This window comes from Oryzias melastigma, linkage group LG4 (assembly GCF_002922805.2).
Source record: "Oryzias melastigma strain HK-1 linkage group LG4, ASM292280v2, whole genome shotgun sequence".
Lineage (NCBI taxonomy): Eukaryota > Metazoa > Chordata > Actinopteri > Beloniformes > Adrianichthyidae > Oryzias > Oryzias melastigma.
In genome coordinates this window covers 9,374,896-9,398,985 of record NC_050515.1, presented here as the reverse complement: position 1 = coordinate 9,398,985, position 24,090 = coordinate 9,374,896, and the positions used below count along the sequence as shown (strand labels likewise).

General features: G+C 37.4%; 1 protein-coding gene across 2 annotated transcripts in view; it reads right to left on the bottom strand.

The window, feature by feature from the left end:
- The window catches only part of negr1 (neuronal growth regulator 1), a 181,020-nt gene that overhangs the window by 101,329 nt on the left and 55,601 nt on the right, over positions 1-24,090 (bottom strand). For both annotated transcript variants that reach the window (XM_024278316.2, XM_024278315.2), the window contains exon 2: positions 17,409-17,647. In XM_024278316.2, coding sequence (XP_024134084.1) covers positions 17,409-17,647 — 239 coding nt within the window. The remainder of the gene's footprint in view (positions 1-17,408; positions 17,648-24,090) is intronic.

The following is a 24,090-nucleotide window of genomic DNA, read 5'->3' as shown; positions in this document are numbered from 1 at the left end:
ATATATATATATACTTTAGTACAACATGAGCCCTTTCAAAGATACTCTCGATATTTTCTGATTATAATTATGAGCTATCACAAAAGATCTCTTGGTAGCATTGCATGATCTTAAAGGTACTTGCAGATGAAAATCAAAGGATTTTATTCAGCTTTGTTAAAACCTGCATCTCTAATTTTTGAGCCACTGGAACTGTTTGATTCATCCCAAAAATAATTGACTCTCACTTTTCTATGTGTTCCTTCAGGTGAAAATGTAGTGGATTTACCAGACAATGAGAGTGTTTGTCTTAACACAATTTTACATTTAAAGATCTGTTTTAGACTACAGTCACATATCTCGAAATGACACTGAGTGGCGACCAAAATGCAAGTTTTCCACCTAATTTGACACGCAGCTGCCTTTAAAATTAGGAGGTGGCAGTCGCATTATTACATCTGGTGTGGTGGCCGTGGAGGTTTTAGGAAACAGTGTAAAGGCGACTGGAGGATTTTTCTTTTATAGTTGACATCGGTCAGTGGCACATTTTAAAGAAATGTGGTGACATTTGTGACCATTAGATAAATTTGGGCTATATTTAGGTTAAAGTGGTGGGAAGATAAATGGGTTACTCACAGGGAACATTTTTTTAGGGAAGAAAATACAATAAATGCACCCATGTAAAGTCATAATGATGTTTATTTGAAGTTGAGTACATGACAGGTGCAACATTTATTCCTAAACTAGTGTCCTGTATCTTCACAGATGTCTTTACAGTCTATGTGTGAAATGCATTGTTACTGAGTCATAAATATTCAATAAATTGAATATTTTTTAAATCTCTTCCCTAATATTGATACCATAAAATGTGTTTATCCAACACATTCTCACTCCCAACTCGTCACATATTGATGTTTGGTTAAGGACCCCTCTGAGTCACTTTTTGATGCTCTGGGTGTCCCCAACTCCTCATTATTTGACTTGCTGGCTGTTCTTAAAATCAACGAACCGGGATTCTTTGGATGTGGCAAGTACTGGTACCCTACCCCGGCACTGGAAGCTGTACCAAATCCGGTACCAGACACGGTCACTGGACACAGGCACTGAACCAGTGCGGTACGGGACGCAAACTGGATTAGGGTTAGGGTACCGGTGCGCTCTGCGTCCCAGTACTGGACCATTTTCGGTTCGCGGTTAAGGACCTGCGATTTATTTGGAACAGCCAGCACGTCAAAGAACGACAGGTTGGGGACACCCAAAGCATCAAAATGTGACAAGGAATGGTCCTTAACCAAACGTCAATATTTGACGAGTTGGTAGTGAGACTGTGTTGTAAAATATCTGTAACTAACTGTAACATCAGATTCTGAATTATTTGTAATTAATTGTCATTGTGCCTTTAGAAAGTGACTCTTTAACGGAAATCTCCTAGACTCAAGGGGGGTTTTTGCAACCACATCCTATTTTAACTACAAGCCAATGAAGCAGAGAAGGAGAGAAATCCCCTAAAGTCCAGTGAAAGAGGTCAATGACCAACAGATATATTTTAAGAAAGAGACAGGTCAGTAACCCGCCCCCTCATTGCCGGTGGTCAGTGTGCATTCAGCGAGCGATGCTCGCAGGATTGTTGTGGGGGCTGCAGAACGCAGCCTGCGATATTTATTTGCCCAATTAGGGCTGGTGTATTTCAGAGATGTCCTCCTGTGACTCCCCTCCAGGAAGTCTCTGCTGATGAGAACCGCGTTGTATGAAAAAAGCTGCCTGCAAGGCATGCTGCTTTCTGGATTTGCAGAAAACAAAGCCAGAGATCCCACGTTTCAGTTGTAGTTCACACCTCTGAGAACCAACAAAAGCCGAGAACTCACACCTCTAGCTGATTAAAAAAATATAAATAAAGACTTTCCCACACTGTCACCACTCATGAAACTGACCAGAACACTGTTTACTGACATGATGATCTGATCTGATCATCAAAAATACGTAAACATTAGCATATAAAGTGAGTAATTTAAACATTAAAGGGAAACTTTAAAATACAGTTGCCTTTTCTCAGTCACCGCCCTAAATAAACAATTTACACTGAGGTGAATTAAAGAGATTAAGATGCAGTGGCAGCAGCCACACTGTCACACCTTATTACAAATGCTTAGTAAGCATGAATATTATGGTAATAATGTGAAAATGCACTTTAGAATTAATTTAGCATAACAACAGGTGCTGCTGAGATAAAGGAAAGCTGTACCTAGAAACAGCTGAAACCTGTGATGAGGCTGCCAGGCAGTTCAACAGGGCACTGTCACCATGGTAACGTCATTGTTAAAAGCAGGGCTAGAATAATAGATACAAAAAAATACAGGAAGCACTCCCTGGATAGAAGTATTAAGTCAGTACACAAAGTTTTGTGTCAATACTTTGAAGTCATTGAGATATGATCTCACTTTTTATAAACACTTCAAGTGGCTGCAGCAGAGAAATTGTTAAATGTGTCTTTCTAAAAAACTCTCTTGGGCTTAGAATTAAGTTTTTTTTTTTTTTTTTTTGGCTTCAATTTTTTAATTGTTTTTTCTTAACAGAAATACAGTACATAAATATAAAGTTGTAATGCCGAAAATGTAACATTTCTTTTCAATGTCTTAAAACAGAAACTGCTAATATCAGAAAATCAGAATAAAATCAGCTGCTCTCACTTGTATCTTTCAACTGTATAAGGGCCACAAGTGTTTTTGAGCGTTTCAATAATGCATAACAGATATGTACTTTACAGCACAGTTAGCTCATCATCAAAAGCCCTTTTTTTTTACTACCCATGCAAACCAGGCTCCCAAGTCTACAAGAATACTTTGCTTTGGATCAAATCCCTGCTGAATAAGATCTCTCCATGATAGTAGAATGAGCAAACATGTTTGATTATTGTACTTTAAAAAACAAAAGCCTTCCCAACACTTCAACTGAAGAAGTTGCAGTTTTACCAAATTTTTTTTTTATTTTTTTTTTTTTATTATAGCCTTTTTCTATCATAAGAAAGATGAAAATTAAATCATTTGGTGCTCAAGAAGTCAATATGATTGGCATTTTAAGGACTGAAAACAAAAATCTGCTCTTGATCAAAGATTTATGTGGATATAGGAATGGGCAATATGGAATTTTTTATATATAGTTGATGGTATATCAGGTGATAACGATATATATTTGGATATAAAACAATTAACTATATTTGTCAAATTTGAATGCGCTGCGGCTCAAAAAGGGAATATATAATCATAATCAGCAAGTTTTTTTAGATTTCCTGCCACACTTTCAACATAACAGATGCACTGAAAATGATGCAATTAGTTTTTTAAATAGCTAATATATATATATGTATAATACATATATAGTAAACTGAAAATTACTGCAAAAGCTTTCAAGTTTCAAACGAGAACATAAATAAAATAGACAACTAAACTGTGTGTTCAGTTCTATTGAAAAACATCAGATGTTCCGCCGCTTCATCCGCCAAAATTAAACGTTACTCGGAGAAGATTAGCGGAAGTGACCGAGGGGGGATGTTGTCTTGTGTTTGTTTATCTTGCATAATGACAGCTAATAAGCATAATTAGATGCAAACATTTATCCACCATGTGGCAACTAACTTTACTTTTATTCGCCAAAATGAAGAAAATGCTCGTTACTAGCAAGTGTCAATTTTGGACCCTTCAAAATAAAAGTCTTTTTGCGATAGAGTAATTTCTCGATAAAGAAAAAGTTCTATCACGATATTTATCTTTAGCGTTTTTTCGCAAAGCACTACGTAGATATGGCAAAAATTATCTAATTCTGTACAGGAGACACGGAACAGAGGACAGTGCTCTACAGCCAATCAGGACACAGAACCCTATGCACCATTAAAAAAAAAAAAAAAAAAAATCATGCAAAATTGCACAAAAAAAATATCCAAAACGAGATTGCAAAAAAGTAAATCGAGATATAGCAAGGTACAGCTGTGCGAACTTTCTTTTCATTCAAATAATTCAGTCCTTTTATTCTATTGTTCGTGGGTATGCCTGTGTTGATATTAACTACTTTTTTATTGGATATGTAAAGCCTTCAGGATACGATATCCAGGAAAAAAAAAAACAAAAGTCCAATTAAGATACAGCAACTACTAGTTTTCAGTCTGACCCCCTCATCTCACCACCACCAACTGTGTGGAATCTGCAAACAACACAAATCTTGGTAATGAAGCACATGTGTCAGAATACATTTATCCAGTCATTTCTTTCTACTTCAAAAGCTCCAAGAGCCCCAAATAAAAATGTTGAAGTTCATTTCTCCTCAAGCTTTATCTGTTTCCTCTTTAAAGGGAGACACGAGAGCTGAGTGGCTGACCCGTGCCCTTCCTCATTTTAATTAAACACAACTAATATCAGCCATTTCTATGATGAGGGCTAACATTGTGGTGCACAAACACGCAGGCATCTACACACCGCCATTAGGAGACACATTCGGTGATGCAGACATGTGCAACTGCTTTACAGAGGGTAGAATTTTAGAGGCAATGATTAGGATTCACCAACACACACACACACACATTCACACCAACACAAATGACAATGATTAGTGGCTAACTAAATGTCAGGGACCATAAGGCCAAATCTGTTCCTCTGGATGCACTCATATTCTCCCCACACTTTTCTCTGCAATATCAGTGGCAGACCGCATTGTATTAATGTGTAATTATTCATCTGAGACATAATTATTTCAGCTCTTCTCACAGCACACAAAACATGAAGAGAAAAAAAAATGCAACAGTCCACTCAACTTTGATTCTTTCTGTCACAAAGAAGTAAACAGGAAATCTCTATTTCTTAAACCAATAGAAAGAATTAACACAACAATTTCTGTGTATATTTTAATGAATATCTTTAAAACAGTTATGATTCAATCAATTGCCCCAAAAAATGTCAGAAATCCACACTGATGCAGATTGTAGGTCTTTAATATCAAATGAAATGATGGGTAGATTATTAAGTCCAAACTGTTAAAGTCTCGTCGAATTAAATTTTTAGACATTACTGACTTGTTTTTCCTTTAAGCTGGTCATTTTCCAACTAAAGCAAGCTTTTACTGTTAAGGGTGATCAAATACCAGCCCTCTATTTAACCTTTAGTGATTATATTGACAAAATGTCATGCTTTTTTTCCACTTTCAAAGTCACAGAGAAAACTCGACATCAAGCTTCCTGAGCTCCACATTTACATCGAAAAGTGTTTTTAATTAATGTTCCCACAAAGTACGATCGATTTTAAAAATGCATATAAGAGCAAAATACAGATATGGTCCAATTATAGTTTAACTTTAGATGTTTCTAATCCTCCAGAGGAGCTCAGTAAGCAGTAAGCAAAATGGAAATGTCAAATTCAAGGTGTTTGTTCAGTGGATCAACCCAGAGCGTTGCTTTGGAGAGCTGGTTTTGGACTCCGTTTATGAAAAATGTAACATTTTTTAAATGCCAGCAGTAACTGATAAAAGTCTCTGGGCTCGAAAGCCAAAAAACAAAAAAAAAAAAAAAAAGTGGATGAGCAAACTTCTGAAGTGAAGGAGTCCTTGAAGGAATATGTGTGAAGTGAGGAATCTTGATTTACTTTTGGTGCGTAAACCAATCATAAGGCTATCGCGCAAGCTCTTTGGTAAGCGGGCCGTTCTATTTGGAGATTTTTCACCTTGAGTAAAAAGCACCTAAAACAACAATAAGTGCAAGGTAAAATAAGCCCCACAGAAAAAGAGAACAAAACAAAATCATGAGGATAACCAATCTCAAAAAGCTGTAAAACTAAAAGCTAAATTTGAAGGAAGTAATAAGGCCAACCCTTGCCATTTCTGACACCATCATTTCAGCGAATTGAAGTCCAACTGATCCATGAATGATTAGGCTTTCAGATTTTTCTTTGTGACTTTTTTCTGTGTTCTTTTTCTGGGCAGATGTTAATATGAAGGGGTCCACTGGGTCTAGATTTCATAGCTTCATTTCAAGCTTTAATTCATTCAGTATAATTTTAGTCCCATGACTGGCAGTGAATCTCCTCTAATTCAACCATGAATTTCGAATTCTAAAATATGAACCCATCCATGCGTTTACTGGACTGTTCAACAATCTAAGGCCACCTCTCCCTTCCTTTCCTAATGAAGTACTTTTTTCTGTCACTCAAGACAATCTTTGAAAATGGTCTTCTGCATTAGTTCTGTCGTCTATCTAAAACTCTTTCAGTTCTTATATCACTTGTTAATGAATCTATTCTTTTTAGATTTTTTTTTTATTGTTAAGCTAGATTGACTTAAACAATGTTGTCACAAACAGGCAGACAGCTGGTTCCACGTGCAGCGAGTTAATTAGTTCAGACAGGAATAAAAGTCCACAAAGCTAAAACAGGGTCAGACAGGCATAGGTCATTCACAAGCATGGGATCATCCGAGAAGAGAGTAGAGTTGTCAGAGTCCAGGCGAGGGTCAGGGCAGAGATAAAGCAGGGTCAGAAACAGAAGAACAGGTCCAGATAGAAACGCTCGGTAATGCAGGAAGGGTGGCACAAACAATACTTCACACGGAGTGTGGCTCTGTGTGCTGCTTAAGAAGCAGGTGAGTGATTGTCAGATTGGCGACAGAGGAGCAGCATCCGGGAACTGTGTGCTGGGGCTGCTGGGAGATATAGTGCAGTCAGTTCTCTGGAGATCACTCCCGCCGAACCATTTAGCAGAACTATTCACTTGTAACTGGGCTGGAGAGAATACTTATTTACAAATACAATAAAATTCTACTTGAAAGAAAACGTGTGTGAATATTAGACTTGTACAATAAATTGATACCGACATCACACTATCAGCTTACGAAATATGTTTATCACAAAAGACGGCGTGAACTCCAATAAACCTTGAATGTTTACAAATATGCATATACATAGAAAGCTTTAAGTTTTTCTTCAAAAATCCCAAGTGCCAAAAACTTACATTGGCCCCAACATAAAAGTTCTTAACTGATATAATTGCAGTATAATTCATATTGAGTTTTATTGAGATGAAACTATTGCAGTGGAATGGAAATGATGTTTTAGTTGTTTTGTTATTTGTTCATGTATCCTAAGTCATATTGTCAGCATCAATCGCTAATATCACAAGTCGCAAGTTTTCCTTTTATCATGGAGCCCTAGTACATGTGTAACCAGCATGTTGTATATATCCTAAAATAGCAAATCCCAATGCAACACACTCAGTGTTTAGATATACTTTCTTCACATTTTCTCACAAACACCAGGAAGTCCTCCTTTAAGTACGCATTGGATCAATACATGCTCACGCAAAGAAACACTGCTGAGGCTTTGAAAGATCTGAGTGGAAAATGAAAGCATTTCATTTTGTTTAAAGTTGTGAACTTGCAGGAATCTCAAAAGTCCTATTTAACCGCACAGTCAGTGGCTTATCTTATTATGGAACGTGGTTGTTTTTTCATTGAAAAGGAGATTGACAACATATCCAACCAAAGAGACAGAGGCACACCGGCGATCAATTTCAATGTTTCAAATAAAAATATCCCAAACGCTTGATACAAACAAACAAATTCTGTAAAAAAATCCTTTCAGCTTTATAAAAAAAATAAAAATAAAATCTGAAAATAAAAACTGCTTGATCTAGTTAGACAACATTTTTCACAATCTGTTGTTAAACCTCTTCTGAAGAAAAGTAGCCTGGATCCTTCTACATATAACTGTAACTGTGTAGGGTAATTTCTAAATGTAAATGTATTGAAAAAAAAATATGAATAAGCAATTCAGATGCAGCTAAACAACTTTGCAAACACAAACAACCTCTTGGACAAATTCCACTTCACCTTCAGAACCATTACTGCCTAAAGTTTAGACCATACCACTTAAACTCATAAACATTGATTCAAGAAAAACATCAGTTTGACCTGAGTGGAGTCTTTGAAAACTGGAGACCTGAAAATCCTTCTTGACAGGCAGGAAAAAGTGGGTGGTGTTATCAGAGACAGTCGATGTTTGGGTCAGATCTTATCTTATCTTATCTTATCAGGAGGATTTATGTTTTCCGTTGGCTACCAAAAATCTAAGAAATTCTCCATGTCATGAGGAGTGCTTCTGAGTCTGAACTGCAGTCTCACTGTATCATTAAACATAATTTGATTTGATTTTTGTATTTCTTTGGATTACATTTTCCTGTAATCAGCAATGTTATTATATCACTGTAAATCAAATAGAATTGCCTTTATGTGTGAAATGTGCTGTAAGAATAAGACAGACTTGCTTAGACAGTGTTTTTAAGTATTTCATATTCCTTCATTCTGGACAAGATTTTAGTCCAAATTTCATTACTGATTACAAGTGCTAAATCACATTAATAACCAAACTTTCGACACAATATTTCAGGCGTTCTTAAGCATGGAATCATCTTTTCGAAGCTCTGAGATCCCCATATATTCATAACAGTGGAGGGCTTTGATATTAATCAATAACTAGCCAATATGAAATAATATGATAGATTACATTTTTCTTCTTTGTGCTGTTGGGCATTTAACTTATTTCTGGCCTCACCCCAAAAAGCAGGAGCTGGGACTTGGACATTTAACTAAGAAACAATAACATCCTATATTAAAATATTATTCTTACAACTTTTTAAAAGTATAATTTCATACAACTGAGGAAAACAGGTCCTTATATTTCAAGAGATCCTGAACAGCATTTGAGTTGCTTAGTCTTAAACCGGATAATTGAGAAACAGACGTACAGTGGATGCTGCATATGTGTATTTAGCAGAAAGCCGATTAAATCAATTCTATGTATGTAAGATATTGCTTAATTAATTTCTAAGATCAACTCTTTTCTCTACAGATTGTCATTTCTAGGGATGACAGCCTGAAATGCATTACTAACACTCATGTGAGCTGTAACTGGGGAGGGGAATCATGCCTCTTTACCCTTCCTTGTTGGGACAAGATATTCTTAGATGAGAGGTGCTGTGCATATTTAATGCTTTATCACATCTTCAATCTTAATTAACCGAGATGGGGGGGAATAGCAGCTGAGGGGGAAGACAGTCATGTGATGTATGGAAGGGCTGAGTCTGATACTAATCTCTCATTCCTCTCTATCCTACGTTAGATAATGCTCAGGGTAGACTGGAAATAGGTCAGGGAAAGCACAGATGAGTGTTTCCGAAGGAAGAGCAGCTGTTAACACGCGGTTAGAAAATTAAAACAACCGAGCCCCTATCAGATCAGACATGACATTGTGAACACCTGCCTAATGTTCTGTTGATCACCAGTTTGGAGCCAAAACAGCCTGATCAGTCAGGGTTTGGACTCCTATAGACTGTGTGCAGTGGAAGGTTGAAGCTGGCATCCTGATGTTTGCGGCAGATCCTTTAAGTCCAGTAAATTGCAAACTGGGACTTCCATGGATGAAACTTGTTTGTCCATCACATCCCCCAGGTGCCAGATTAGATTGAGATCTGGGGAATTTGGAGGTCAGGTCAACACCTCAAACACCTCTTGGTTGTGATTTTCATTTACTTTTTTTTTTTATTTCAGTGGAAAATATGCAGCTGAAAGTGTCCGCAACCATAAAAGGGAGCATGTGGTCGGCAACAATGCTCGGGTAGCTGTTGAGTATCAAAATAACATTCTACAGGGGGGGATAGTTAGTTAGAATGTTGCCCAAAGCATCATACTGCCTCTGCCAATTTGCCCTTTGCCCAACCTGCCCCCAGCCATCCTTGAGGTATAGCAGAAAACCATGATTTATTAGACTTGTCCACTTTCTTCCAATAGTGTCCAGATGCTCACATGCTCAGTGTTTGTGAGTTTAGCAATGGGTCAGGATCAAAATAGGCACCCTGACTAGTCTGGAGGGCCCATTTGCAAAAGAAAAAGTAAAGTAAGGTCCTGTTTTCCAAATTATTCCGATCCAGTAATAACTTGTTATGCTACATTGACCCATCAAATGGATTGGAACACATGCTAGCTTAACTTAAACTGCATTGATAAATATGTAATACCAAAATATTGCCAGATTATCGCCGTTATTCCCTCGGGTAACATGTATTAGATATAACCACCACTGACCAAGAAAAGTCTCATAAAAGGGTTAGTTTTCGATATACACAAAGCAAGTTGTCTAACAATCACAATATACTCCTACCAAGCTCCTTATATTTGCCTTTTTCCTTCACATTAACTTAAGGACAAAATGTTCTCCATCTATCTTTTCTGGCAAATGTCATGAAAATTAGGTAACCAGGGCTTTTTTTTGGCTTCATCTGGGGCCTACCTAGGACCAGCTCTCAGTAATGCAAGAATATCTGAATTTTGCTACTTAATATGTATTTAACCGAAACTCTGATGAATTCTGATAAAATGCCTAATGGAACAGTTTTTTCAATGGTCTCTGGTGAGTCTCTAGTTAATCCTATAGTTCAGAAAATGTATCATTGTATTAATGAAAGTTCCACCTAAGGAGGGATTTTAATTAATAATTAGGTCAGTAATTATGTGAGAACAGTTTAGAATGGAAATCTGAAAAATGTATCAGTCAATTTCATGTTTTATTGAAATCGACAGATGAGTTAAAGGTGGAGGTGGGATTACATCAGGGATCAGCTTTGAGCCCCTTCCTGTTTGCAATGGTGATGGACAGTGACAGGGGAGGTTAGACTGGAATTCCCATGGACTATGATGTTTGCAGATTATAATGTGATTTGTAGCAAGGCTAAAGAATAGGTGGAGGAGAAGCTAGAGAGGTGGAGGTTTGCCTTGAAAAGCAGAGAAATGAAGGTTACATGTGTGTGAATGAGAGGGACCCAAGGAGAAGAGATAAAGAAGGTGGAGGATTTGAAGTATCTCGGGTCAACAGTCCACATGAATCACATGCAGGCAGGTTAGAAAGGGTGGAGAATAGTGTTAGGTGACAGAAGAGTATCAGCTCAAATGAAAGGAAAGGTGCACAAAACTGTGGTGAGACCAGCCATGTTTTTCGACCTAGAGACAGCAGCACTGAAGAAGACACGAAGCAGAGCTGGATATAGCAGAGATGAAGATGCTAACATTCTCTCTGGGAGAGACCAGGATGGATAGGACCAGGAATGAGTACATCAGAGGGACAGCACATTTCAGAGGTTTTGTAGATAAAGTCAGAGAGGTCAGACTGAGATGGTTTGGACATGTTCAGAGGAGAGACGGCGAATATATTGGTAGAAGGATGCTGAATCTAGAGCTGTCAGGAGAGAGGTCTAGAGGAAGACCAAAGAGGAGGTTTATGGATGCAGTGAATGAAGAAGTGAAGGTAGCTGGTGTTAGAGTAGAGAATGTAGAAGACAGGGTTAGATGCAGGAAGCTGATTTGCTGTGGCGACCCTTAAAGATTAAAGCCGAAAGGAGAAAAAAAAAAAAAAAAGATGTTTCATTGAATTTGGTCATATATAAGTTTTTCAAATGATCAGTACAAGTCTGTATTAACAAACAATGTAGCTCTGCGTGTTGAGCCAATAGGTTGGTCAAAAGTTGAGTTCCCCAGCTTGACAGTCATTGTGTCTTATGAAAGAAACGTTCAGATTTCTTTAGATGCTAGAATTCACTTAAGGTCAAGCACGTCTATATTGAAATGCATCACCACAATAGCAGCAATGAAGCAAAAAAAAAAAAAAAACAGGTACTAACCTGAACAAAACACAGGAAGGTAGAATAGGAAGAGGATGTAAGCTCAACAAAAAAGTGGGAGTGCATGTGCTGAGGAGGAAAGCAAGGAGGAGCAGATGTAGCAGCCACAGGTTCTCCTCTAACCTCATTTACATCCCACTGAAAAACCATCTCAAAGCCACTACACTACTCATGATAGCACAGCTCATTTGGCTGTTCACTACACCGTTTCCGTTTCCTTCATTGCTCACTAGTAAACTTAAATGTATTTGACCGGATGATCTGGTGGTAAAGTAAAACTGCATTATCATCTGTTCTCATTTCTTCTTTGTTAATTGATATACACAACACAGCCAAGCCGATGTTTGATGCCTCACTGGCACAATGTTTTCTTTCTCGGTCTTTATGATACAAGGTATTATTTCCATTTCCTCACCCCAAAATACACATCTTGATGAGTATATTTTTGCGACATGATGGTAGAGGAAAGCCACCCAGAAGCACTCAGATTTGTCATTTCAAAAAGCATCACTGCTCAACATCTTTATGACGCCGCCGTGCACCTGGAATAATGTGAAACCCAGCCCACACCTTCCGATCAACAAATTTCACCAAACAAGGAAGAACTAAACAATGTAGTTCCTCAAAAGACAACTGGGAGCAATTGGCAAAAGGAATACAATTTCCCATTGAGTCCAAGGGCTAACAGGACAGTTGGAGGCCGACTATTCTCAAAAAAAGGAGGGGAGGGGCTAGTTGAGGTGGGCCGAGAGGGGGAAGTGCAGTCTGGATCTTTGTTTGACAGTGACAGTGAGGTTAGCTTGATGTAATGTACAGCCATTCAATTATGGAGAGTGATACAGAGCTAATTGATGCCAGTTTCACTACTTAGGTTTCTGGAACTTTCTCCAGAACCTCATTGTTTCAAACCACTGGCTCAAAAATGTCTGACAGCAGGGCTATCAGATACTATATAAATGAACAAATGTCTGAGTATTACATACTAGTAGTCAGAATTCATAGTCCCACCCCTATATCTGTGTTTCTGTGACCCAGTTTGAAGAATTTTTCAGTCCCACATTAGTTTGACATGGAAAAAATAGAAACAAATTAGAGGATGTTTTTTGTTATTGTGAATTTTGGTGAAATTTGTTGATCGGAAGGTGTGGGCTGGGTTTATTATTGTCTTGATGAAAATAGGAAAAATAAATCATAAAGTTCAGGAGGCCCAAGTAAGCGATTGAGACTTTTTATTCCGATGTAAGTCCCACAATAAACGAGTAAACATTGTTCTGGTGTAAATGCAACAAATTTATACCGTATACCTCTAGCTGCAGCAGAAGACAAAAGAATTAGACTTTTTTGATAGACGGTTTCATTAAAAGGATTATTTTTTATTTTCTACCTTTTTTTCTGTGAAGATGAGAGAAAGGGTTATTAATAATTGGTTACTTTCTGAAAAACCAGAAATGTTTATGTTTAGACACCCTGTGATTTTTACACCTCTTCTTTTACAGCCAAAAATGTTGATTTACTGTTTAGTTACCCTTTAATGTTTATTTGTCTAGTATTATTTCACAAATAAATGTACAGGTGGTGTAAATATATATTTATTTAGGTTTGAGGGGGGAGGGTGATGGTTGTGTAGAATCCAGTCGTTTTTAATATTCTTGCAGCTTTTTCTTTTTTTTTAATGACAGGTAGGTGAACCCACAGGCAGATTCAACACAACTCTCACTTTACTCTGCCTAATTGGCCATTTTTGGATCGTTGCCGAGATTGACGGATTAAACTGAAGTCAGCGTGCCTGACCCACTTCAGGCTTCATTTTCTGCTGAGGAGAATTCTACAGATGATGTCAGAGAACCGTGACACGTTTTCCAGCATTTACAGTGAAACTCCTCTGCTCACACTTTCTGATACATTTGTCCCAAAGGCTGATTGCCTCCATGTGCATTGATGCAGTCATTCATGCAAAAAGGAGGCCCAACCAAGTACTGAGTGCATAGAAATGAACACAGTATTCAGAAACCTGGCATTTGTGCAAAAAATAACTTTTTTTTTTTTGTTGGTCTGCAGTGAGAAATAATATTTTAGGTTTTGCATTACTTACATGTCATAATAAAAATGGTCCCTAAAAAAATATGACTTTCACTTACTTCCTGAATTTATTAACAAATAAAAATGTCACTTTTTCACAATATTTCAGTTTTTTTAGGTAATGGTTGATCAAATATCAAAGCTCATATCATGCAACCAAGATAATTTGTCTTTACTGAAATCAACCGGAATGAACTGGATCCTATATGTTATTTTTTTATTTTTATTTTTTTTTTTGCGGTGCACTACGAACTTATACAAAATATTTGCACCGTTAAAGTCTTCACCAATCATCGTGTTTCTCAGAATTGTTCTAAAAAAAAAAACATATCCGTTCCTCTGAAGGGACATACAGCTGCAAACAACAATTAGCACCTTCGGTCCAAACTATTGCTACAATTTACCATCTAGGTCACAACCATCAGGAAGACAGCCACTGCAAACATTTTATACAGCTGGCAGCTGGCACATTAGCTTTGCTTTGATTGTGGCCATATGGCCAGTGGTGAGCAGCTGCCATGACCTCAAATACCTCTGGTTGGATTCAAATTACTGAGCTTTCTTCAAAAGGACAGGACCTACAAAAACATGATAGTCCTGTAGTGACCATTACTGCCTGCCAAGTGGATGATGACTGTTTATCACGACACGTTTGGATGCATGCGGCACAGAAGCACGGCCAAATGCTAACTTTTTCATGAGGATTTTTTAATTAGCTTCGCTGTTTTATAGATCACAGAGAAAAAAGGAAACGGCTTTGCATTTCCGAGACAAAAGTAAGCCCTTAAAAAAAATAAAAAAAACACACAGAGAGAACAGGCTTTTGTCTAACAGACGGCCCTTAATAAATTCCGGTTTTGTTTTGTTTTCTGGCTTTTGGAAGGAGGAAAAAGGCTGTTTACTTGAAGGAATTTCAGTAAGTTCTACTGCATAATCAGATGTAGAAAATACGCCTGTCACCTATGACAGCTGATTCGGCCACACATTTTGAGTGAGTCCAATAAATAAAAAAAAGAGGAAAGACTAGTTAAGAAACACTCATGATTATCCTACAATCCTTCCTTTGCAATTCATATAACTGTATCATATAGGGCTGCCACGATTAGTCGACTAATCGACGACTAATCGACTATTAAAATAGTCGACGACTAATTTAATAGTCGATTAGTCGTTACTTTATATTAAATGGAGTCAGTGTAGTAAAGTTGAAAGTTATAATGGTGTTATGCTAGCTTATTGGACTATTTTGGCTTTTATTAAGGTTTTTTAGGCTATTTTGGAGTTTTTATTTCAGCTACATGCTAGCTGTCTTTGCTAACTTAGGCTTTTTTAGGCTAATTTGGCCTTTAACTCATATTTTAGTTGGCTATCAGCATCTTCAGCCATCGTCACTAGCATCTTTTGCGGCCAAATTCAGCTTACATTTCATCTATAATGATGCTAGTGTGAATATATATATATATATAGTTTTTAGTTAGTTTAAAGTGAATGATGGTTAAGATTTGTGTTTTACATCAACTTTGTGCATGACCCGATTAGTCGACTAATCGGAAAAAATAATCGGTGATTAGTCGACTATTAAAATAATCGTTTGTGGCAGCCCTAGTATCATAGCAAACAGTGACTGTTTCAAGACAAATGTTACATGAAAAAAATGAAAGGTTGGATTTAACCTTTATTAAGTATATAATATAATTTCTACTTAATAGTAACAGCACCTGCTCTGTGTAAATCGTAGTTAACGGGGGCGACTGTGGGGCAGAGGTACAGCGGTCAACTTCTAATCCGAGTACTGCAGGTTTGATTCCCGCCTTGATCGTCTGTGTCGAAGCATCAAGACACTGAAACCCACATTGCTCCTGGTGGTTATAGGTTGGTGGCAGTATAAAGCACAGGAGCCGCCATCATTGTGTGACAATGGGTGAAATGTGAAGTGCTTTGGGCCGTAAAGCATGGTAGAAGAGCGCTATAGAAGTAAACTCAGCGAGAGCCACAAAGTTTCACCTCAAAGTCAGAAAAATACACTTCATTTATGGTCTTGTGGCCTTTAAGTCGTTTACTTATAAAAATAGCTTTGAAATCTTCTCTACAACTCATTTTTTCTATACACTGCATAACAAATATAACTTCTTTCACGTTTGACAAAATAAAATCATGTGTTTAATCAGCAGATTTACTTTAACTAAAAATGCAAGAAATGTGGGATTTTCTTGTCTTCCTTCATACTTTTTCTTCTTTTACCAGTGAATAAAAACATGACAACATTAGTGTAGAATCCAAATTATTTTAAAATCTATACATACCTTATACTATCATTTTAATCAGTTAGTTCTATCTGACATGTCAAAAATGTAAACATAAATTCATTAATCAGTTAAGTTTGAAGTTTTCTTCAAAGCCAAAGAGCCACAATGGAGCAATAAAAGAATGTCTCCAGAGCCTCAGGTAACAGACCCTTGAGCTAGCAGGAGAGAGTGCAAAGAAAGGGCTGATGGGAAATTACAGGAGGCCAACTTAAGTGCCAACAGTCCCGCCCACAACTCAGAGACAAATTTGTAATGAGCTCCTGCTGCTCTGCAGAAATTATGTTTTAAAAAACAACAGGTTCTTCAATTTTGGTTAAAAATCCTAATTAAAACACAACTGAAAACAATTTTACAATAGAAAAAAACATAGTATGAGTGGGATCTTAAGGTATTTCACTTCAAGTAAACAGGTTTATTCATTGGCAAAGAAAAGGACAAAAGCTATTTAATCAAACCAACATTACTATTTCAGGGCAGATGAAAATGTGGACACTTTTTTTTTTTTTAATCAGACAGTTTAATGTTTCACCTCTCCTCAACTTTTCTTTAGAACACACTCTTAAAAATAAAGAGTAGTGAAAAATACTGACGTTCAACATTCTCTTACAAAGAAGATGTATGACTTAGCTGACCCTTACCTCTAGTGAGATGTTGCAACTCGAACGTAACATTGAAATGAATGTCAACCTTGACTTTCTTAAACAGTATAATACGTAATGAACTTTGAATTAATCCAATTCCTGCTTGAGGCTACAACAAGATTGAGAACAGAGAATGTAGGCCATTACAAGACGATGTTAAATAGAACAAAAAAATCTCTGTGCTTTTATTAGAAAGACTGTCGTAAATCTTCATTTAGAAAAGGCCCTATTAAACAGACAAAACGAGGCACAGCTCACAGCAGTTTCACTGAGACACATCAACACAAACTTAGTTCCAACACTGTATGTTGCATTCAAAAAAACTTTAGACTCAAAAGACTTCCATCTTTCTGTAGCACCTGCTGTGACTAAACTGCGGGAGGTCTGATTAAAGCTGGTCTGCCTCCAGTCAGTTAAACTAACAGGCTTCTACTTTATGTAGCGCAGCCTAAAGGCACAATGTATGTTTGCTTTCTTCTGCTTCTTATCTTGTAAATGACAAATATGACTTTGGGTCACATAAAAGTCGTAGGGAACCTTCAATAAAAAAAAGAAACACCTTTGTAGAAGAGTCAATCAACATATGGCACAACTCAGACATATAAATGAAATCATTCAGTACATATAGAAAGTAAGAAAAACATAGTATACAAACATTTATATGTTCAAACATTCAAACAACAACACCAAGAACCTCTACGCACCTTTTACAATGAGGTTGAGGAGCTTTGGCCGCGGGTTACGCTCACTCTGAATGGAGCATGTGTACAGTCCGTCGTCGAATACATCCACTTTCTGTATTTGAAGGCTGTACTCGTGTTTGTCTCGCACGCTGGACACTATGGACACGCGGGGGTCCACGGACCACTTGTCGCTCCCGGCGAATATGATGCTGGAGCGGTTCAGCCAGGCTCCTTTAGAGATCCCATCCAACAGATAGCACCTAAATGACAAGAAACTCTTAGTTCAAGTGCTTTTTTGATCAAGAAAAAGCAGAAACATTTCCTAAATAAAGTCATTTCTTTACATTGGTTACTTCCATAAAAAGCCTTGACGCTTCACATGGTGGAAGCGCCGCAAAGTGTTTATTTTAATCTCTATAAACTGTTTAGATAAAAGTTTAGATTAAAAAAAACATGATTAAATTTGTCAATCGCAGTATTTTTTTTGGAATAAAATGGTTATATTTTGAAAATAAACCATATATTCTCATGTATGTTGATGTAACTTGCTGCCAGAATTGCCGCGAATCGCTTGCACACAAAATAGACCAGACGGCGGGTGTGATCCACACCATAGGTTGACAAGGGCGCCAAATGGAAGCGGCCTCCTTCTGCGTCCAGTGTGAACCTGGCGTGACACACTTTCTTGAAAATTTGAAAGCAGCACAAGTCAAAGACTTCCAAATTTACTCTGCTCGGTGCTCTGTTTAGAGTTGAGTGCCTCATACAAATTCACAACCAAGGAGACATTTTGCTCATTAGTTTAGTAAAGTTAATTTTCTTGGAAAGCTACAAATGCCGTCTGAGCTCTTGCGTAAATTTCTCCCTTCAGACTAAACAGACAAAGCTCTTGCCAATGGACTCTTGAGGGTATTTATAGTCCCATTTAATGAACATTCATTGCTAATGTATACTATACTAACAATAGGAGAAAAAAAAAAAAAAAAAAAGAAAAAACAAGATACCATTTTAGGGAGTTCCACATTTTCTGCCTTGATTAATTAACCATATGAAACTCCTGTAATAGGATTTTTTCTTTTTTAGTCTAACGATAACTATAAAAATCCAGCCTAGTGCTTTTTGATGGTGCCCATCCCTTTAAGAATTCACTTTTGGGAACTTATAGAAAGAAAGAAAAAAAAAAACGATCAGCACTTTCATTATAAATCACATTTATGTAAAATGCAAAAACATCCAGACCAAAGAAATCACATCACATTCTGTGACAAGTACTGTAATAATGAGTGGGAAAACAGGCGATCAAGTTTGACTCTTTAGCTGTTGTCACCATGCCATGCGTGCTGCCAACACCGGCAGTAGAGCCACCAAAGAAATCAGCTTGGCGCTAGCCGCAAAGCTCTTTACCCCCCTTGCCAAGAAAGTGTCTGTCAGGAAGGGAGACAGAGAACAATGGCATTCTAGACTTGCCCCACATTGCTTTTCTCAAAGAATTATGTTAAATAAGTGTCAAACAATGCAGGCTTGATGGCGATTAAACACAAAAAATCCTCAAGAGGAAATTCAGGTTATATGGTGAAACAGTACAAACATGTCAATTATCCTACTGACCGCCCATTAACTAATGATACCAACAAATAGCTTTTTATGTCTCCACTTTTAATGCTTCTATTAAAGCATTATAAATATAATTAAGTGTTACATTTTAATAGTTAATTTGAATCCCCAGAACCTGTGCAAGCAGTTTTATAATTCAAAGTATGATTTCAGGGGAAGTGAAACAAAGCTTTTTCAATGTGATAGTCCACAATTATTAGCAAGAATCTGCCAATACAATACATATAGCAATACTCGTCTCGCAATACTCGTCTCGCAATACAATACATATCACGATATATCCCAAGACTGTACCAGAACAGTTTTTCACTCTTTTTTTTTTTGAAAGTATTACTTAAAAAGAAATGAGACATACAAAGTAGTATATGTCTCATAAAAAAAAAACGCAAGTCTGATTGATCCAATGAGACTCAACATTTAACACAAACTGGTTCTCGCGAGATCTTGTTGTTCTAGCGCCCTACAGCTACTAGGGCTGCCACAAACGATTATTTCAATAGTCGACTAATCTCCGATTATTTTTTTCGATTAGTTGACTAATCGGTTCGTGCGGCGACTGGATGTAAAACACACATCTTAACCACAATTGGCTTTAAACTTGAAGTGTTTAAGCTATATGCTAACTAAAAATAAAGACAATAGTTTATTAAGCCTTTAATGAATCATCCAGGTTTTCTCCTTAATTAGTTTCTGGCATTAAGACGAGACTTAAATCAAATGAGGTAATCTGAATCAACTACAGAAAACCTAATAAAAGCCTGCAAGTATTTTTTAAAGCTTTAAAGCATATATTTAATATAACATGTATATAGTATTTTAAAAGCTAATAGCAGATATAAACACACTCAAAATATTTGCTCACTGAGGCGCATTTATTAAAGCAAAACACTAATGACATATTTGATCTGAAGACATCCCTATACATAAAAAACCTCAGGATACCAAGATAAACAAAGAGCTTTAAGACATTACATCTTTAAAAAAGTGGGGAAATGTACATTTTCAAAAAGGGAGAAAAGCAGGGGATGTTAGAATGTACATAAGTTCTTTCATTCTTTCACTACCTACATCAACTGCACATGTGCAGAACAAAATGAAATCGTATTTTTCAGTTTGGTGGAGAACCTTTAAATCTGTGCTACTTCTTTAATGTTGTGGTTACTATGCTGTTTGCTGTCGTTTTTGTGACTTTAAGTTACATTTAATTGTATGCTTATTCCGCTAATGTAATGCTACACTTGTCAACTTAGCTCTGGACTTTTAGGCGAGCTACTTCACTTCTGGGACTCGCACATCGCTCCACAACTCCGCGGCAGATCCGTACCGACACACGGCCTCTCTGTCTGCGCGGTAAATGTTTCATAATCCGCTCTTCGAACCGAACGACGTGATCGTGGCGCAGAATATGAATGAAGCCTTTGACGAGCGGTTCAGAGAAGCGCCGTAGACACGGATCTGCTGCAGATTTGATGGATTATCTCCAAACAGCGCATTAATGCCAGCCGAACAGGATCCATTTAAACCTGGAAAACTGCCGCGGCAGAGCTACCTGTCTTAGCGCCGATGTTAGCATAGCTGGACGAAGCGCTCTGCTCAGCGTGATCAAACTTAGTCACAACATGCTTCATCTTCACGCACCGTCATAGTGATCTCATGGAACACAAGTTCTGCCTTAAAGAAATGACATTGGACAATATTCCTCTTTTATTTTTCTTATGTTTCCCCACATTTTCGAGTTCCGTTAGTGTGTTGTTGTGTTGTTGTTAATACTCCAGCCTACCCTGTAACATCACTGCTAACCAGCTTAGCACCACTGCGCATGTGTGAAGAGAACGGAAGACCTGGCATTAGAAAGCGCACACTGTTTATTTTTTTCAAAACAAGGAAAAAACTAACAAAAAATGACGCTTCGACGACCAAAATAGTTGTCGACTATTGACATAGTCGACTTAGTCGCGACTAATCGAATAATCGTGGCAGACCTAACAGCTACTCGAAGTGTGCTGTGCTGCCAACTAGCATTCAGGGGCTTAGGTGGAAAACAAAAGTAAAACTCCAAAGGTTGCTCACAAATAATTAATTCAACATCATCTTTTGAGCATTTTAAAGGAAATATAGAAATATATCACTGTTTCCATTTTTACCTACACACTCATCCACAATTACTATTTTATAACAGTCATCGGATTAATACATTGGTAGAAGTGCAAAAAGTTAATTCTCACCCACAATTGCCCTATAATGTAATAATGTAGATTTTTCTCCAATACAAAACACATTTCCTGGAATGTTGAGTGATCAGCTTGAACCAATATAAAATATGATGGCCTTCTTTTTTTTTTTTTCAAAGAAAATTATGAGTTTCACAGCAGGATTATTTGTTCCTGGAATGTTTTTAACTAGAATGTGTGGCAGAACTTTTAGCTTTCCTCTATTCTCCAGTTCAGCTCAGAAAGCAGACACCACCTTTGACTTTGAAAGATAAACTTCAAACTTTCCTTTTTGATAAAGCTTATAGTTAAGGATGGCTCTGAGCCAAATTTTCTGTTTGGCTGCTATAAGCCTAGAGTGCCGAGGGTCATTTTAGGAGACTATAAAACATTCCCATCCATCAAGTTTAGCGGTGAGAGAAGAGGATGAGGGGAAAAAGTTATGCCTAATTCTTGGCACTGTTGTTGTGGTTACAGATGTATGCACATCTCCCATTTCTTCCACCTTCTTCCCGCTCGACCTTCTCAAAAGGATGTAAAACGTCTTATTCACTGTAAAATTAGGGTGAAATGGCCATTTTCCTCCTCTTTTTCAATGCACATAGTTGGACTCATGAATGCAAAACGCATTAATGCTGTATCTAGTTTTAATAAATGATGTTCTAGTAATTTTTGGTCATTTTGACGTCTTCTTGCCTTCCCTCATGGTTGAAGTATCTTTTGTATCTATTTTGTCTGGAAACAGATGTTCTATAAATTCGTAGTTGTTTTTTTTCCAGACTGATGGAGCCACTTGGATGAATGGGGAAACATTTCAAAGAAAAACATAAATTTTAGGTCCAGATCCAATCATTCAATTTCAAGACCCAATTTGTTTCCTTCATTTTCTGTTATTTGGATTCAGGCACAGTAGGTTTATTTTACTCTAACATAAAAACAACTTAATTCAAATATAGCGGAGAATGCACACGTGATGTCAGCAAAGAATGATCAAGCCTTCATCACAATCCAATGTCTGGAAACACTTTGAATTTTGCAATACCACCTGATCAAAAAGTGTGGTCGTGTTGTAAAGAGTTAGAGCTATGTCTCTGGTCCCTCTCTGGTCATCGGTGGGAGCCATCTCCATAGTATTAACACATTTCATCTCCCAGCTGCTCCAGCGCACAGTCCCCAGATCATCAACAATCACGCTCATCAATAATCACCCACATGAGACTTAAACAGCGCTCAGAGCCTCACTCAGTGTGAAGTATTGTCTGTGACACCATGTCTTCATACCAAGCGTTATCTCCCGACCTGCCTTCTCATGTTTCTGATCCAACTCTGTCTGTTTACCACCTGCCCCCAACACCTGCCTGAACTCAACTATTCTCGCCTACTGTCTGATAATTTTATGCTAATGCCCGACCTCGGCCTGCCTGTCCCTGCTTTAGCTTTGTGGACATTTACCCTTATCTGGCTCCTGTCATCCTGTCGATGCAAATAAACCTGTTGAACGTGGAACCTGCCGTCTGCCCGTTTGTGACAATAATGTTCCATTTGTATTATTGTGATGTGAAAAAACAACAGTGGGGTGAACTTTACGAAACCAAAACGTGAATGGATTTGGCATTCATTCTTGTTTCTCCACATTCTTTATTAACACTTGATTGTCTTCCAAGAAGTACAAGGAATCTGGAAAACTGTTCAGTACCTGGTCTTTATCTGTGAGTTACACGGGTTGAATTTTTGGTTAATAGATGTCTTGTATCGATTTTAGGTCAGTGAATTGGGTCATTCAAAATAAACCAATATTGTTGATGAATCTTATCGTCAACCACAAATTATGATATTAATCGAATCCTTGTTATGATGACTTGCTACACCCCATTTCCTGTCATTGCTCTAGTTACATTTTTTTTTCTGTCTTATAAAAAATGTCCCAGTGATTTTATGCTTGACCCCTTTGTTCTCACAGATGCCAAAACCAACTTATTTTTCTGCCCTATAACCGATGATGACATTTTGAGTTGGTCTGTTCTCTCCTTGTTGCAGGTTTTTTTTTTTCTGTTTTGTTTTCCAACAATGACAATTTCTGTTTGTTGTTTTTCTATTTCTATAATCAAATTGCTACAGACTCTTGCATTATAACAGATGTTCTAGTATTTCTGTGTTTGTCCCTTTTCTGTCCTCTCAGATCCCAACCAGTCATTGCAGATGGTCGCCCTCATCAAGTCCACTGAAGGTTTCTATTGATTCTTCCATTGAAAAGTTTTTTTTTTTTATCTTCTCTGTTGTGTTTTGCTTGATCATTACACATAAAAACCCATTCAATTTACACTGTTAGTCACTTATATAGGCAATTGAGATATGTCTATACATAGATTAATAGGGTTTATTGAAATAATCTGGACCGGATTAGAACAACCTACATGAATGAATTTCATTTTTTATTTTCCTTAATTAAGCACCTTGAGACAACCTGGCAACAGACTTGAAGGGCTGCCATTTTCATCATTATCCAAACTAAACTAAAGCAGCCTCTTTATTCCCAAACAGCTCAAGTTTCATCAGAAAATATAGAAAACATCCATAGCACGTCCCCAGACTTCAAAAATGTGTTGGCAGTCTTCAGTCTGGCTCTGATGTGACGCTGTGTCAGCAATAGAGATTTTCTTGGATGATGATCTTAAATGCCATTTTGATAAAAGCCTTCACAACAACAGCCTTCTGTGACACTTCAAGTCCAGAAGAAACCAGTGCAACAATAACCGTCTTTGCAGAAACAATGATTCTTGCTGACATCTTTGACAACATCTCTCTCCAAAGTTGCGGAAACCTTGTACTTTCATCTACACTGGGAATTGTTTGTGTTTTAGAAAAAATGAAAGGTTTGA